Raw genomic sequence first — 18,519 nt, forward strand, 5'->3', positions numbered from 1 at the left:
ATTATGGTACTCTCTAATGCGAAATGTGAGCGCAACTGTATGCGTGGATTCATTTCGCGCTCTGCTGGCTGGCACGGACAATCTGTCTCGTGCGGCACCTTGCAAATAGAGATAAATGCGGCGTGACTGCCTCACTAACCGGGCGATCGCGAGAGGAAGTGCATGGGTGACACGTGGACGCGATTCACAGCAGCCGTCGTAGACAACCGCGGCTCATGCTGCAGTATTTTAGTACACTGTACTCCTGCTGCGCTTTGCTGCCATACAGACGACGCGCACTACTCTTGCGCCATCTCGTAGCCATAGTCACCGCGAAGTTCCTCGTGCACGTCACTGCGCTTTTCTTGTCACGCTTTCGCCATACCCTACTCCTTCGCTTACTCCCTTCCTTCTACTTATCTCTTTCCCTCCCTCATTCATCCTAGCTCTCTCTTCTCTCTCGCCACTTTTTTCATCCCGTGCTGCTCTCCGCGTTTGCGCTCATCTTTAGCTGTGCTCGTTTGCTCGTTTACGAGGTAGGACGCCGACGCTCGGTGCTGGAACGGGCGCCTAAGAGCGCCACTCTAAAATTTGTCCCACGACGTGGTTCTAACTGATGGCCAATACGTTAATAGGGCGGTTGCTCTACCATCTGTACTACCAAGGGTGTTATTCGAGTGTTTGATTCTATCATCTTCGCTTTGCAATCAGCTAACCTTCTGGTTAGTCCGGATTGTAGAACAATTGCCACAGCAAAGCACTGCTCGCAGGTTTGATCCTCAGACCAGAATGAATTTTTCTTCAACAATGGAGCTTTCTTAATGAAAAATTTATGTTGTATTTCGTTTGTGGCTTCGTGCTACTCTCGGGTAGATGATAATATTTTCCGTTCAAGTAATACCCTCCACCTTGCGGATTTCCATAGAACTGACGCCTTAAAACAAACAAAAAAACAGAATATTAAAATTAAATATGGGGTTTTACGTGCCAAAACCACTTTCTGATTATGAGGCACGCCGTAGTGGAGGACTCCGGAAATTTCGACCACCTGGGGTTCTTTAACGTGCACCTAAATCTAAGCACACGGGTGTTTTCGCATTTCGCCCCCATCGAAATGCGGCCGCCGTGGCCAGGATTTGATCCCGCGACCTCGTGCTCAGCAGCCCAACACCATAGCCACTGAGCAACCACGGCGGGTAACAGAATATGGGTTACGCATCATCGTCGGACGACACTCAATATTCACATAAGTTTTGAAGAATTTATTTTACCAGTTCACATTTCATATTCAGGTAACGGTACGCACCTACAAGTGGGCTGCGCTAAGTTTACGCCACAAATGCCTGTGGTCTCTAGCGCGAATATCGCGGAGAGGGTGCAGTACCGGGAGAGTTAGTGTAGTCTACAGGGAAAATTTTTTTCTGAGGAGAGCAACGTTCAAACGGTACACAAAAGCAGAGTAAGGATAAAAGCTCGGAGCTCAAGCTACATGCCGACAGAGTTTAAATAAATTAGGAAATTCTTATGAAAAAAGTCCAGCATAAGGAAAGTTTGTTAGTTTAGGAAAGTGTTGTGGAGGGTCTGGATGGCTGAATGTTTGGCTGAATGGTTGCTTGTCTCGGCAAGTAGTGTCAGCGAACAGTGATTTCGCAGCAATTTTATTCATCTAAGTTCCATCTTTTACACACGAGAAACGTGGTACCGCTTGGAGTGCATTCGCACATTTATTACATCTATTAAGGTAGAGCCTCAATAAACGTTCATTGAAGACGCAACGGCTCACTCAACAAACTCTGCCCGAGGCTCAAATTCACACGTTCAATGTCTATGATAAATATAATTAAAACTATATTCTGAGGTAATATGTGCAAAAGCCACGATCAGATTATGAGGCACGCCATAGAAGGGGACTCCGGATTTATTTTGACCACCGGGATTCTTACCCTATGCACGGTACACACTTTTTTTGCATTGCGCCCCCATCGAAATGCGGCCGTCGCGGCCGCGATTTGATCCCCTGATCTCGTGCTTAGCCCCACCATGATAAACGTCTTTTCGCTTTTAATATTAGCACTCGTTGTCTGTAGTCGGCCAGGGTGTCCACCTCAGCCAAGTTTACAGGAAAGTCATACATGATGAGGGCCGCAGTGACCAACGTCGCTCATTAATAATAAATTAGGACTTTTAGTTTTTGACGTTTCGCTCCTAAAGTTATCTTCTAGCTTGTAGAAGTTTCTTTGTGCTCTTCGGCATGGACGCTTATTTCTTGCTAAAGAGTGGTATGTGGATGTTCATTCTTCCCACCAGTTAGTCTTTTCCCATCATCGATTTTGTAACTGCTGAACTGTTGCATTCATTGCAGTTCTCAATCTCCGTCAGAGACAAGAGCAACCTAAATGATATCCTAATGAGTGTTCAGCACAAAGTTATGGCGCAATAAGCGATGGTGATTGGCTTGTCGCTGGTTGGCCCGTATCTGCGTGAAACCTAATTCACAGAGCACTTCGTATGGTAGAGATATTGGCAAGAACGTGCTCAATGCCAATGGTGAGAGTTATAATGAAGGTGACCGGCCAAATACTATGCACTAAAAGCCTTATGAGTTTGGCCACTAGTCATTGTTGCCTGTGGCAGACTTCACTCACGAGTCGCAGTCACTGGTGCTTGAGCTTTCACACTCACCGCCATCAGCTGGTCTGCCTGCACCCTCTCTCGGACGTAGGCTGTGAAGATGTTCTGCACCAGCGGGTGGAGGAGGAACACCAGCGGTGCCATGCGACTCAGGGGACCAAAGGCCGGCCAGGACAGGAAGTCACCCACCAACCCTGCGTCAAGCGCTCCGGCATACAAATGCTTCTGCGCACAGCCACGCACTCACAAATGGGCACGCAAGTACGCAGAAATGCAAGCACGCATTTGTATAAAGACATGGGCAAAAATTAGATGTAGGCTGAAGAAATTTCGCTCGTGGCACCCTTATCTTTATATGCGATTGTCATCGTCATCACTTTTTTTGTCGCCTAACGATCCTTAACAATAATTTGTATGTTCGTTTGCTGTACAACAGACGAAAATAGAATGTCCGATGCGTTTTCTCTCCTTCAATCTCTCGAAAGCACCCGATTTATAACAAAACAGGATGGAAGTTGCACAAACACGCTGGTGAAAAAAGAGGACAGACACGGCTGTAGCGCACTCCCAGTATCGTTAGAACGGATATTAAAGATAAACTGGTGCGCCAGCATAACGTAACTATTGTACTCTTAGTCCTTCACGCGCTCCGTCAGTGGTCCGAGCGGCACTCCAGCGACAATGTCACCATCCTCAGCCTGTTGTGAGCTGCGCGGACAGGAAATGCGCAGGATCGAACAAAATTACTCGTTACATGTACTGCCCTAGGCTTGTCAACGGGGTGACAACAGTTTTTAGGCCACAAGAGCCAGTTTTACGACAGCGTTATTGAAAATTATTTTTTAATCCTAAAACGCAATGGTAAACATTTATTTCTCTATATTCTTGAATAACTCAATGTTTGAAAGTAAATGAAAAAAAGAAGTTTTTGCAGACCAGAACTGCGAACAATGATTCTCTTGCCCGAAGTTCTGTTTTTCGCTCTCTTTCTGCCCCTATGATCCAAAACTGCCGTTCCTTTCTTTTTCTTTTTTTTTCTTTTTTCGTTCTCTCGGCAACGGTTTGGGATTCTACGCAGTAATTTGGGTTGTTAAGCAAGTTGAAGTAATCCTAGCAGATTAGCGACTACCACAACTCATTCGCACACTAAGCATAATAACTTCAGGCTATTGAAGAACCCAAAGCTTGAATAGCCCAAGGCAGTGAACTTACTGGGGCGCTTGGTTTCGCCACTGCTTCAAAACTAAAACTGCAGCAAACTATCCCGTGACCGACAGCGTCAGCTTGGAAGATGTCGAAACCGTATACTTATGCGTGCGTAGATTGTGTGCGATGCACGCAAACACCAGAAATCCCTACCCATAAAGTTTGCTTTCTGGCTTGCTGTGCTTCTTCATTTGCAGAAAGAGCAGCAATTTGCACAATGTTAATGAGCCCTCCAGTTCCTGCAAAAACCTTTATGCTGCTAAGCGCTCTTTATTATAGCTCTGCGGCATTTCCTCACTCTCTATGAAAGAATAATGTGCGATCTTCTCCTAGTTCATTGAACAATTATTTTGTTCACGTAGCCCGCTATTAACAGCTCGAAATCCTGGGTGCGTACTGTATTGCGTCGGCTTCAAATTTCAAGTTTCTTCGCATTTTGGCTACAAACTGCTGCGAATTTTCTTTTTTCATCAATACCAAAGCATTATGCGCCCTATCGAGCAAAAGTTCGTCACAGTTGGCATGACCAGAAGATGGTGCCAAAATGACGGACGGCGCAGCCAGTTAAGAAATGCTCAGATTGACGTCAAATTTCTGAGGGAGGTTCCCGCAATCAAAGTAAATTAATGGCTTTGAAAAGAAAGTTAGGTGTATTTCGGTCTGTGTGGAAATCGAAAACGGGCCTCCGGGGTGCGAGACGAGCACGCTTCCCTGACGCCATGACAGCTTCCCGGTTCTGGCTGACAAAAAGTGTGCCTAGTTCCTGCGTCATTGGGCACACGATGGCGCAGCCAATAGGCCGGAGGTGGCGCCAGGTCATGAGCGTTTAAAGTGAGTGTGTTCATGACGTTCCAAGGTCTACAAACGGAATACTTTCGTTCCCACAAGTGTCTCCGCCATTTTTTTTTACTTCCATGTTTCTCCAGGTTAACAATCACACATTTCTGAACTATATGAACAGTTCGCCTAATAATATATCGGGCACGAAACTTGCAACAACGTTGGCGAAATTGAGCAAAGTGATGTCATTGTGCCTGAATTTTGTTTCGTCTCTTTTGAACCCTTGTCAAGAATATTTGGCACATGCCGCAGTTTGGCTCCTCTAGCAAATTCATGAAAAGGAGAAGCACTCAAAAGCTTCGGAACAACCGCGCATTGCATGTTTCCACTTTGCATTCCTCGCGAACATTATCACCACAGATTTTAACTCACATATGGAAAGTTTAATTTATGCCAAGTGCGGAATCTTTTGGGAGAACGCCTGGGGTCAAATTGGACAATGTTTTGCAATAGGTGCCCCCCGCGTGAGGTCAAAGCACTATGTAATTTTTTTTTTGTTCCGCAAAGAAAAGATCACACACACTCATAGCACTACTAACAACTGACTTTGAAATGAATTCCTTCTTGAGCATTTCACGATTCACGCACGTATATTTTACATTTGTTTGAATTCCCTTGGCACTTTGTGTGTGTGTCTATTTCGTCTCTGCTGAATATTTTCTTCCACTACATATTCACCTTCATGTACGTCTTCTTTTTCCATTCAATTGTGTTATTTGTTTATGCAGAACATATTTGCCATAGTCGTTGTGGTTTATCTTCGACTCGTCAGTTAGAAATGTTCACACATCACTATGTTTGTGATGTGTTTGTCATTGTGATGTTTGTCATCATTTGTCTTCTTATTCTTGGGTATGGTTTTTTAAATGCATGAATGCACCCTTTATTTGGGCAAATAGCCAGAGCCTAGCAAGGGGCCCTCAAGAAGCTGGTGCATGTTCTCCTGCTTTAATAAATGAGAATCAGTTTGAACTGAGTTGCAAATTGAACCAGATTGAAGTTACACAGAGACGGGGGTACACAGCCCGCGCAGCCACCGCCAGGCAATCGTTGTTAAACACAAGTGAGTGCTTTTCTTCCGCTAGAAGGCACTCTCGTCCAATTAGGCGCCTCTGTCATGTCAGGGAGGCGTCGTTCGGGCGTCAATGAATATGCACGGAATAGGAAAAAAAAAGCGATCCACGCGTCTTCTACGACCTGATTCAGTACGAGGTCGTGCATATAATTCCGGAGATTAATGAACGGGGGACCTGTGCTCTCGGTGACAGGGTAATCCTTACGTTGACATAACCCGTGGATGAGCATCCTTCTCCAGCGCCCTCCACTTGGCTAATGACGAGAATCCTGACGCGCCATGATTTCCGAGCAAGTACACGAGGCAGAAGCGGGGCCTTAATGTCAAAAAAGCCGGCAAAGAAACAAACACACTTTCCGTTGGTACGTTGCACGCTGCTTTGTGGAGGATACTGGGCAAAAAATATCGCTGAGTGATGGATACGAGCGAGTTAATATAGATGAAAGCATAAAGTTCCAAGCCATCGGGCGAGCCGTCTTTCTTTTGACTTCTTTTAACCGGAAAATATGACTTATGGTTCGAACGAGCTTTGCCCGAAACTACAGGCAAGTGAAAAATATTGAGCCGTTCAGCGCAGCTAAATCCACGTGGCCCCATTTAAGCTCGTCATATTTTTGTTCTTGCACAAGACTGTGCGCAGTCGACAGTATACAAATAAGACGAGTCGGTGTGATAAGGCATGACAGGCTTTATTATTACTTTCTTTTTTGTATTTTGCCCACTTTCCAAAAGTTAACACTCTATTTTTTGTTGTTGTCTGCTTGATGAATAAAACTCATTACATGACAAACATGCATGGATAAATTGCCATGACTGTCTCATCTGTATTGATAAGCATGATGGCAGGTAGCTTTATTCCACTCTTATCGTTTATGCAGTACCCGAACCCAACAGAGGAAAGCCGACCTCTCTAGGAAAATGTCTAAATAGCCTCTATATTGAATTAATAAACTAAAGAACAAACAGACATCCCCGTATTCTTTCTCCTTAGATAAAGTCTTGTGAATGGTGGCTGTCTTCTTAAATAATTTTTTTTAATGCTGTAGCGGCACTGCAATACCCGTGATTAGAGTTTTATCGATCGTATGTAGAATACTGCATTCCAACACGATACATGCCGATCGTGTTGGCTCCCCAAGTGCCTCGAGTGGCCGGTCGCGCGGCAATTTTGCTTGTATTCGCGCGCTTCTTTCGGGCTCGGAGAAAACACAGTTAATATCACAGCATATTTTGGTTTTACACCAGGCCCTTGCAATTTCTTGTTCAGGTAATGCACACCTCTATAATTATTCTAACTGAACAAACCGAATGAAGCTATATGCGTCGTGAGATGGTTTAACAAAATTGCTCCACCTTAAACAAAACAATACGAAAACCTACATTTTCCGACAAACCTATAAACGACACAGTAATATATAAAGCCGCTTGTCCGTAAATATTTTCAGTCCCTATTTACGGTGAGCTGCGTGGGGTGCTGCCAATTAGCTTGATTATTTTAAATAAGTACGAAGCGAGCAGTTGTATTTAACACTTCCTGGCGGCTGGTGTGCAAGCTACGGAACTTCATGTGTAATACTTGCGAGCAACTACCATATACAAATGGCACAAAATTCTATTCGTTCTCCTACAAGACGGTGACTGCGAAAACACTTTGCCCAAATTTCACGGAATGGTTTTCCCGACTGCCTCTGTTCTGTTCTGTTAAATCGGTTGTTGTGGAAAGATTGAGGTAGAGTAGCTTGGATACTCTATTTCTCTATGCTATACAGCGAAAACAAAGAAAAAAAAATAACTGTATAAACCATAATAGATGAAAGTCTCTATTGGTAAAACGACCTCTCTTCGCAAGCGGAAAGTTTATCGACGACATCTCTGGACTGCTCACTGACAGGCGCCTCTGAAAAACGCTCTCAGAAGTTGTACCATGGGTGCAACTTTATCATCGTGCGTTCTGAGATTGTGCTTCGGCAGAACTGTTTCATTCTACAGCCTCAGACGATACGGGGCGACTCTCGGAGCTGAAATGCGATCATCTCGGCGGGTGCCACTAGACATGCAGGTCTTGCTTAGATTGTGTGGCCACTGTTCACAGGTGCAGTCGCATCGGCGCTTCGTAATCGAAAAAAAACAAACAAACGAAAACACGTATCATGCTGGGGTTAGTTACCACTGTGAAGGCAAGAGCTTTTGAGCACTTCAAGGTGCCACTGAGCTTCTGCGTTGCATGGCTCCAGGCGAGGGCAGATGTTTGGCTCGTACGTGAACGTATTACAGTTTGCGGAATAAAGGGTTGTACCGGAGACGTGTATAGCAGACACAACGCTGGAGGCGACATCTTGTGACAGATAGTTTAGCCAGATAGCACGCAAAGTTAGCACTGCAGTGTCCTATTGTGTTCTACTTAACTGCTGCTGCAAAGCGTTTGGCACATTTTATGATTTTCCTTCGACAAGAACACTCGTGAGACTAGAAACAAAAAAATTCAAACACATCATAGTTGGACAAAGCGTCACGAGATAAGAAGCCGTTTTGTCTTTGGTGTTAAGCAATAAAGAAAAATCATGTGGAAGTACGGACAGTACTGGTAATGCCTCCCTGCACCGATATGCTGAACCGGTCTGTCACATCTTGACAACCACCTTTAGTCTATCTTTAAACTCTGCTATGTTACCCTATGATTGGCGCGTGGCGTGGATGATCACCATTCACCGGAAAGGTAATCCTTCACCATTCACCACCATTCACCGGAAAGGTGATCACCATTCACCGTAAAGGTAAGCCTGCATGCAGAAAACTACCGACCCATTTCCGTAACTTCCACTTGCTGCGACATACTAGAACACGTTATCGCATAATTTATTAACAAATTTCTTGAAACTAGCAACTTAATTTCTGAATTCCACCATGGTTTCCGTAAGCGCTTATCAAATAATTCGTATCTTGTAACCATTGTTCCCGAATTGGCAGCGGCTTTGGATTCTTCGGGACAGGTTGATCCATTATTGCTTGATATTAGTAAGGCGTTCGACCGTGTAGCGCACGGAAAACTACTCAGAAAACTTCAAACGTTCGGTCTTCCAGATTTTATAGTTAGCTGGATAGGATCATATCTGGCCAATAGAACTCAGTTCGTAGATGTCAATGGCTTCTGCTCTACATTCTTACCTTTTACTTCAGGCGTAACACAGGGTAGCGTACACGGCCCAAATCTGTTTTTATTGTGCCTAAATGACATTACTTCGGTTATAGGTCCCAATGTTCACATGAGGTTACTCGTGGATGACTGCGTGATATTTCGCAGGGTGGTGTGCCACGAAGATCAATACAGATTAAGTAACAGTCTGGCAGGTATTAACGAATGGTGTTCAGAATGGTCTATGAAGTCAATTCAGAGAAAACTGTGCTACTACGCGTAACCAACAAAAAATACCCTGTCCACTTCGCCTACACTATAAATGATAAGAGCAATTAGTGGCTACAAATAGTTGGGGGTTACCATAAGCAGTACCCTTTTCTGGCCTAGGCATGTCGATGACGTTTGCGCGTCTGCAACCTGCAAGCTTAGCTGCTTGAGACACAAGTTGAAATCGGTGCCTCCTGAGCTCAAACTTCTGGCTTTCAATAGTTTCGTTTTGCCAAAATTGGAATCTGGAGGCATTGCGTGGGTTCCCTTTTACAATAAACATAAACATAAATTACCCGCCGTGGTTGCTCAGTGACTATGGTGTTGGGCTGCTGAGCACGAGGTCGCATGATTGAATCCCGGTCATGGCGGCCGCATTTCGATGGGGGCGAAATGCGAAAATTTCCGTGTACTTAGATTTAGGTGCACGTTAAAGGACCCCAGGTAGTCGAAATTTCCGGAGTCCTCCGCTCCACTACGGCGTGCCTCATAATCAGAAAGTGGTTTTGGCACGTAAAACCCCATAATTTTAATAAACATAAATTGGAAATGGTGTAACTGATTCACCACCCACACTTATGCGCGTGAACAACAGCCCCACACAGGAGGACATTAATTTTTTCCACGCTCAATCCAGGAGTAGAATGCCTTGCCTGCCAATGTCTCTTTATCAAATAGGGTCGCCGCATTTGGGTGTGCAGTGTCCGCCCTTTAAATATGGTGTCGCGTCCCTTCTACCTTGTTATTATAATGCTTCTACCTTGTTATTGTAATGTGTTTATGCATTCTTGTTGGTGGCTTCGTTGCGCTGCGAAGCCCGAAAGCGCGGAATCAAATCCCGGCCACGGTGGCCGCATACCGATGGGGACGAATTTCAAAAACGCCCGTGTGCCGTGCATTCCGTGCACGGTAAAGAACCCCAGGTGGTCAAACTTAATCCGTAGTCCCCCACCATGGCGTGCCTCATGATCATATTGTGGTTGAGACACGCCGGGGCCCAGAATCTAATTTTAATCCTTTAATCAGCCCGAGGGTGAGCGTAACGTATCTTAGTTGCGACGAATTGCGCCGCTATAGCAGCTCGCGACCTCGGTGACACTCAGTCTCGCTCATGCTCTACCCCGGACTCAGTCGATGATTCCTCCCGTCACGTGAATCCAGCTTAACATGGTAAATGTGCACGGGCACGTCTACGCGCTTATGCACCCGTCGGGTTGGTGCGTGTCTGTAGGAGCGCGACACGAAACAAAACGAACTCAAATGCCTGATACAGAGTCACATTGCATCGAGACCAACCAGAGGATTTGGTTTCCGGGGCTAATGCAGCGTGTCTTCGCATCTCGTTGAGCTGACGGCGAGCGCATTAAAAGCGCTCGAGTGTGTCTGTGCACATGTGGTATCCACTTAATCGTAGAGTTTCCCGCCACAATTACTAGGCGGAACCTTTGAATACCATGGGAGTGATGAGTATAGGAATCGGATTTGCCTAATCTTCGTGCTTTATGCTTCAGACGTGTTTTCGTCCCGCCATATATTACGTTTCATTTTTCTTAATGTTTGAGCACTCATTTTTCTTTTCTAAACGCACAAAGGCAATAAATCTCTGACCACATGAATAATCATTGCGAATCTTTGCGTTGATAACGCAACACCTGTTTGAATATGGGCAGTTTGCGAAGCTAGAAAGTCGTTTGAAGCCACAAGTGTGAATCCGTTCACTAACTATCGTTCCCACGCTGGCTGACGTTCTTTGATCACACATGCCATATTTCGCTGCTAATAAAAAAAATGAAGAATAAGAAACAAGAGCTGCCGTAGTATGGCTCGCTAGGGTAGTAGCGCCACATTTACACTCTAGTAATTTTTTGTGGGAAACTCTCTTCGCTGAAGGGTGCACGTGCGCCCTAGTTGTTTGGATTTGCAGCGCGCAGTGTAAAGATTGGAGGGGGCGGGGGCAGCGAACTGCGCGCTCACATGCTTTTCCGGTGATGCAGGCGAAGGCGACCCACGCCACGGAGAAGGCCCACACGGAGCGGTGCACGGCTGCGTAGAGTGCGGCCTGCGCGGTGTCCACGCCGTCGCCGCAGTTCCAGCGGTATGCGCCGAACACCACCGCCACGGCACAGAGGAATGAGCAGACCCAACCCAATGCGCGCAGGATCTGCAACGGCAAGGGGGTTGCAGGTCGCACTCTTAATCAGGCGTCAGAAAAAAAAGAACTCGACGACCTCGGGCAGGCTCCATAACTCATATATCCGTCTCGCCAAACCCGCGCAATGCCACGAAAGTTAGATGGGCTACCAAGGCGCCCTGATCAGCGGATGGTATATGGGCAACCTTTCTACACTTTGCCTCCGAAGAGCAATAATGAATGTAGGCTTTCCACCCGTATTCTAACGTAAGGATATTGTAGGTAACCCTTTCAGGACGTCAGTCCCACTGAATATTTATGTGGCAACAGCGAACTAATAAAGGCAGGGGATTTTTTTTTTATCCCAACACTAGCTCTGGGCACGCAACGGGCAGTGTGGCCGATCAACGCAAGCGACGACCGCTCAATTTAACACCACATGGCGCAGTCCCTTATATCTGGTACATTGCCATGCATTGCCGCCCATGCGCGTGAACGCATCCAGCTTCTGACTCTGTCAAACCATGCAAATAATAGTACGCATCGGTGAAACGTAGCTTCGAGTGCACTGCACGGGCTTCGCGGTAGGAAGTACGCAGCTCCTTTCAGTGGGAGCGGAACAAAAAATCGCCGGAGTGCACTTATTGATTATGAAAAGAAAAGAAAAAAGCGTGCATACCGTTTCGCTTAGTCTAATTGGCCGTTTCTTCCTACTAAGGAGAAGAGGTCTTGAAGGTTGCCTCAAGGCACGTTTTCGTTTGATTATTATACTGGCAACATATGCTGGCCTACAACGATGAACATATGTCTGCACTTGTTTTCGCACTTGTATTTCTATCTCTTTGTGGAAAGAAAGAAAGAAAAAAAACACAAAGACTCGCAAGCCACCAAAAAAGTAACAAGTGTCCGATTTAAACCCTGCAGTAAGATCGGTAGAACTTACTAATTCACTACGGTATGCCGCCTACTTTCGTATGACTCATTCCATATTTTTCATTGAAATGCTATGTCAAAAATTTCTTAACACCTAGCTGCAAATCGAACAATGTTATTTCCTGTGCAGAATTTCACCTACAAAGAGGTGAAATGAACTCGGCCACTGCAGTAGCAATCTTACTTAGACACACACGCGCACGCAAACTATGAAAACACGGCTGTTGCATCTGTAGCACTTGTTCTTATACTTACAAACTGGTCAGCGACATCTTCTGGTTCGCATGTAAACTTCGGCGTGAACATGCCGGCAACACTTCATCACAAAAGCAGTCATATAGCAGAAACTACCATAGCATTTAACAGAGTGAAGACATTCCTGTGAATCTTTGCTACTCAGAAGCAAATCACCTAAAGATAGCGAACAGGCAATGTGAAACAATTGCATGTGCGTGTGTTACGCATCGAACGCGGCACTTGAGCAAGAGAGTACTTTTGTTTACCGTAGGGCTGTGGCCCCTTTGTACTTGTGGGATATGAACAAAAAGACATGCCGTGGCGGCAGGCACGTGACTAAGGGAACTGAAAGTGGCATGGCATCAGCACATTCAGAGCTGCATTCTGACGCTAATAGAGCAGGTATTTCCATTGGCTCGCATAACTAAGTGGCTATGATAACAATGAGAGAATCAAGGCATAACGAGGATCATGAAAGATACACCACTCTGATGCAGGAATAGCAATCGAAATAACCTGATACGCTCTAGACATCGGAGAAAAGGAAGATGTCTTACCGGGTTGAGCGCGACAACGGGCTTTCGTGTGACGATACAAGCGAGGCCGATGCCAATGCAGAAGGGGCCTAAGTGAGCCCAGGGCTTTTGGTACATGATGTCTTCCATCATTAGCCGCGAGCTGTAAGTATGGAAGAAAATAGGAAAAGATGCGACACTCTTCTACATAAAGAAGCGAAGAATTGTCATTAATGGTGACTCGTCGGAACTGACATCTGATGGGAAAAAGCTTACGTTGACGTGTCCTATGGTATATATATATATATATATATATATATATATATATACATATATATATATATATATATATATATATATATATATATATATGATTGATTGATTGATTGATTGATTGATTGATTGATTGATTGATTGATTGAATAGAACAGTACGAAAGTTCGCTCTATTTATTCTCTGTACAGCAGGGACAGTGCTTTGCTGTCAGAAAAAAAATCGATATGGATCCACAGGAGAAATTACAGAGTAAAGGCAATCTATGTGCTGGGAGTGGCTTTTATCGGCAATGAATACACAGCTGGTGACTTCAGTACTTGAAAAAGCAGCAAGCACTCTAACTTGCTGTTTGTTTACGCAAAGGAAGGGGATAATAATCTACAGCAGGGCCGTTTGTTTGCCTACGAAAGTAAGAGAATGCCAACACTTCTATTGAAATCACTCTCCCACTTATGAAAATATAATGTCCAAAGAAGTCACAATAATAAACACAGTTCCTCCTAGTCATTCAATCTAAACTTTAAGAAAGAGCTCATTAGGAACCGTAATTGACAGTCCTTTCATTCTTCAAAACGTTAATATCATTTCCTCTACTGATTCTACGGCAAGCCATGTTACACACGTGTGGTTCTCGTCTGGAGCATGACATTCTATAGTCGTATCGCAACGAGAGCTGCCAAAAAGCGGAAACAATTAAAGAAATATGCAGCGCGAGTGTTTTCCCCAAGCTTTCCACTGCCATATGGTGATGAGAAAGACGTTCATTCTCGAAACATCACTCCTTTAGTTGATTGGGCCTTATATTGGCTACGAGTGGCTGCACTAAGCTTAAATAGCTGGAGCGGTTTCTACTGCCCTTTCATTTATCTATTTCAGCAACCTCATATTCTGTTAACGCCTTTTATTTTTATTTTAATGGGCTTCGTTGTCATCTTAAGGTTGTAAGATCGTTAAACGGGAAACTAGTTTGCAATAGCTAAGCTTCAGGACCGTATAATACTCGGCATGATTGCATCATTTGACGCCATCGGATGCGTCCCAAATAATTTGGCACGCTTTGGAATTCGTGCCGCAAGACCCTTTGAAGCCAGGGTGCTTGCCTGCGTAACTGTGTCAGCAAGCTTATAAAACATCTGATAGTAATTAAATGCACAGTCCTTGTCGCTTTTCTCCTGGATCTCTGATTTCTGCTTTACCGGATGGTTCATCAGTCTCATAGACTTTCTTATTTTATTTGGGATCCTGATTTTCTAGTGCTCCTGCTGGTCGTGAGCCGCACTTCCCTGATCACATTGCGAATATGACCCTGAATTCTTGAGCGTCATTTTTACTTGAAGGCGCGTCCAGTGTCAAGGACAGGTACTCTGACCGTAAATACCCTTACTTACATCGATAACCTTTGTGGTGAAGCATAGATTTATTTCCATTTTTTTCTTTGGAAATTTCTTTTTTTTTGCCTCAGCAAGTAATGTTACGTATAAACAAAAATACATATTTAGGCACATTTATGGCCCAGAATAAGCGAAACATCTTGTAAGAGACCATCGACCACACCGTCTCTAGTGTTTGAGCCAACATCCTAGTAACGTAGCATGCTTTGAAGTTTTATTCATACATACGTGGGAAGTGAGAAAGGCGAAAAATGTGTAGCGTTACCCTGCGTTCCTCTGCGCCAACACAGAATACGCGTCCATAGGCTGCACTTCTCCCGATGAGGCACGTACTCTTAAAGGGATAACGCTATGGCAGTTAGCTCTCATTTGCACCGCACCACACTTTGATGCACCTGATGCTTTGATGCACGCTGATGTGCCTAGCTGGAGCTGGACCTGAGCATTGTCCCTGCTCAGCTTCAGCCCGTGCTTGCTCGTAAATTTACATCTAGAGAGTGGGTGACATCATCTGTGAGGCTGCTGTACTCACTTGATGTCAGCCTGCGCGAAGAGAACGGTGGGTGGCAGCTTGTAGGTAGCTGTCAGCACGCCCATGGAAATGATGCCCACAGCCACCAGGATGGCGTTCAGCACCACACCCAAGAAGAAGCGCCTGCGTTGAAAGAAAGAAATGAAAGCTACGTGAAAAGAACAATGAAGTTATCCGATTTAACGTTCCCTAAGCTGCACAGTGAGTTATGACGAACGCCGCATACCATACCATACCATACCATGCCATACCATACCATACCATACCATACCATACAATACACGCGTGGGTACCATACATTGCGTGCAGTCTAGAGACTCCCAGGTCGTCAAAGTTATTCTGGAGTCCTTCATTACAGCGTGTCTCGTAATCAGATCGGAATTTTCGCACGTAAAAAAACGCATTTATTTATTTTCTATTCTGGCCCCTCGTACGACTGTAAGATCTCCGTCACATGTATCATAAGTTGTATGTCGGGTCAGACACAATTCACGTGGACTCGAGGAAAAAAGATGTGTTCCCCGCAGTGTGGTCTCTTGGTTTCAGGCGAATTCCATTTGGGCTCTGATAATTTACTGGGAGCTCCTCTCAGTGTGAAACTGGTAGGAGATTTGCTCTGAAAATTCCAACTTTTATTGCCCCGTGACATACAATGATGAGAGTGCTAGGCCCGACATTCGAGCACTTTGTTCTCATTTTCATTCTACACAGAGCCGCGTTGGCTCATTTGTCACATCGCTACCACACCATGACCACACTACGATATTGTCACGTGTTGGTGACGTTGAAAAACACAGTAGCAATACTGTGAAAGACAAAACTAAGCTTTATTGGGTGAACCTGGGCCCACTAGAACAGGCTACACTTATAACACAACGATAGTGGCGAACACGGTCGGCGATCGTCGAAAATCTCATCAGCGGGTCAAGTGCGTCGGCTTTTATACTTCAGTCGTCGAATGTTCCAGAGTAATCGCTGGGACCCGCGTGCCTTCCACATAGTTCTACATTATACGCGTCGCGCACGCATGATATCAGATTACACAAGGTTCGGTCACAGACAGCGGATGGAAGCACCGATAACATTCCAGAAACTTCCGATACATGCAGGCGCGTCCTGCGCTGTGCGATAACATTTGTTAGGCAGTGAAAGGTGTCGCTCGATAAAGACAAGCACACGTGTCAGTATGATGCAAGCACAATCGGCGTACAGTATGCGGCGCGTGCCTCACACGACGTCTAGAGACAGACGCGCTTAGCATATATTAGCATGCGATGGTAAATCAAATCAAATGCTGTTTATTCCAATAAGAACTCTACTCAGGAAATGTCGCATAATGCAATAAAGCGACTGAGTGTCTTTCTAAAATCGAGAGTGCCGGCTTCATCAAGTGATAAATAAAAGAAGCATAGGTACTCTCTTATTTCTTGGTTGTAGTGAATTTCTTGAATAGTTTATGCATCTGCGTATTTGTAACGACTCTTAGTGTTGATATGATAACGTTTGCGGGTTCAAGATAAATACGTAAGCTAACGCCTGTAAAATTAATGGACTTGGAAAAGCGGACTTCTCCGCACGTAGTCCTTTAATTCAGTAAAGCATGCTTTCAAAAAAGCTTTTCAGACAGACGCACGTATAGAAAGTTCTCAGGCGCAACCCGCTCGGAAAAGAGTGTTGTACTTGCAATTCGTCTGTGTGCGTGGTTTCTGTTTCTTTAGAGTTAAAAATGTTATCACGCATCATGTGAACACGAATTCTACGTGTGTGGCGTTTTGCATTTGAGATCCCCCGATTACTGGCTGCTGCAGAGGAAAGAGAAGGTGACTACCTGGCATCGACCAAAGATGCTGAATTTCTTGTTCACTTGCTATCGTCGGTGAAAGTATACCGCATGCGGGGGATGTAGTAAAATAAAGACAGTGTTAGACAAGAATTTTAATCCTCGTGCAGTGTGTGCAAACGTATTCGAATTCGCAGCTGTAGTCGGCACTTCTATGACCGACGAACATAATGTACGTTTTTGTCCTAAGTTGCCTGTTTATATGACACGAAGGTTCATAATTTCTGCGAAATTTGTTCGCTGTTAACTTTGGCAGGTATAGTGCATAGAAATTAAGATATGAAGATATGAACTCCTAATCACTGATATGGTGAAAATTCCTGTGTTCGGCCGCTAGTTCCCCATTCATTCATTCATTCATTCATTCATTCATTCATTCATTATGCTGGTCCTTTTAAGGTCCATGCAGATGTGATGCAAAACAAGCAAAATTGAACATACTGTCACGGATACCTATTTCGCAGATGATGAGCTTTTGGTGTTTCAGTGTTGTGGGTTCTTGCGCAGCGCTTACAGAAGTGTTTTATATCTGTAGGCGATAACTTCACACGCAATTCGTGAAGCCGATAAAGATTTTTTATATGGTCTTTATTGTAAGTTGCAGCTATACTTGTGCGTCGGTCTTATTACAAATATATGTTCGTGTTATATGAAATGCTAGAAGACATAAACGTTACGGTGAAATTTCGTAGCCGTTCGAATCTATGAAGATAGCTACTCCGTATAGGGTTTGCACATCTTTACTTGGGCTGATTTCGATGTAAACTTTCATCATTAGAAAAACAAAACTCTCTTTAGCGCGTTCCGCCAGATATCCCCAACTTGTGGTTCCTCGCTTAGGCAATTCGTGATTGTGGTGCCTAAATGCACGACTTGCTTAGCTTTATCACTAGTCATGTCATTAGTTTAAATATTAGGTGGCAATAATCTCTTTGGAAAATTAATGCTCATGAAGTTTGAGGTATTCCATTTCAGACTTTAGTTATTCATGACGTACAAATTGAATGAAATGAGTTAGTAATCCCAAGTTAATAATCTTCATTAATAGTGCTAGCCAACAAAGCGCAATAGCCTGCAAGAAGCCATTTCCGGGTGAGTGCTACATGTTCAAATCCTACATATCGCATTCCCCGGCGCCTTGGATTTCGCAGCCCTGGTACTCGTAATTGCCTTAGGGCCAAACAATGAAATGTTCCTTTCCTCAGTAAGGAAGCCTTCATTGCGGTGAGGCCACCTTATGTCACTCTGAAAGCTTCCTTACTGAGGGGCCCTCGATGAAGGCTTCCTTGATGCTTCCTCAGCGTAAGGAAGCTCCGAAGCTACCTTCATGCGTCCTCACGCCGCTCCTGGCTCTGAACGAGTGCTTCACCTCACTGCTTAGCTACGTGACGCTTACTTGCGCATGCGCGCTGTCGCCCAACTGCGGAGAAGCGCGAGCACGGTACGTCTTGCCAGGCACCTTCGTTTCAGTCACGCGTGTGGCATGATAGTGTTGCTAGGCGTTGCTAGGCGTTGCACGACGCCGGCGTG

At 44.9% G+C, this 18,519-nt stretch overlaps 1 protein-coding gene across 1 annotated transcript in view; it reads right to left on the reverse strand.

The window, feature by feature from the left end:
* LOC135917796 (nose resistant to fluoxetine protein 6-like) overlaps nucleotides 1-18,519 on the reverse strand; it is a 413,546-nt gene that overhangs the window by 3,323 nt on the left and 391,704 nt on the right. The window contains exons 11-14 of the mRNA XM_065451401.1: nucleotides 15,150-15,272; nucleotides 12,993-13,113; nucleotides 11,109-11,295; nucleotides 2,662-2,804 (exon numbers count right to left, since the gene is read on the reverse strand). Of these exons, the coding sequence (XP_065307473.1) occupies nucleotides 2,662-2,804; nucleotides 11,109-11,295; nucleotides 12,993-13,113; nucleotides 15,150-15,272 (574 nt within the window). The remainder of the gene's footprint in view (nucleotides 1-2,661; nucleotides 2,805-11,108; nucleotides 11,296-12,992; nucleotides 13,114-15,149; nucleotides 15,273-18,519) is intronic.

Source organism: Dermacentor albipictus, unplaced genomic scaffold (assembly GCF_038994185.2).
Source record: "Dermacentor albipictus isolate Rhodes 1998 colony unplaced genomic scaffold, USDA_Dalb.pri_finalv2 scaffold_13, whole genome shotgun sequence".
NCBI lineage: Eukaryota > Metazoa > Arthropoda > Arachnida > Ixodida > Ixodidae > Dermacentor > Dermacentor albipictus.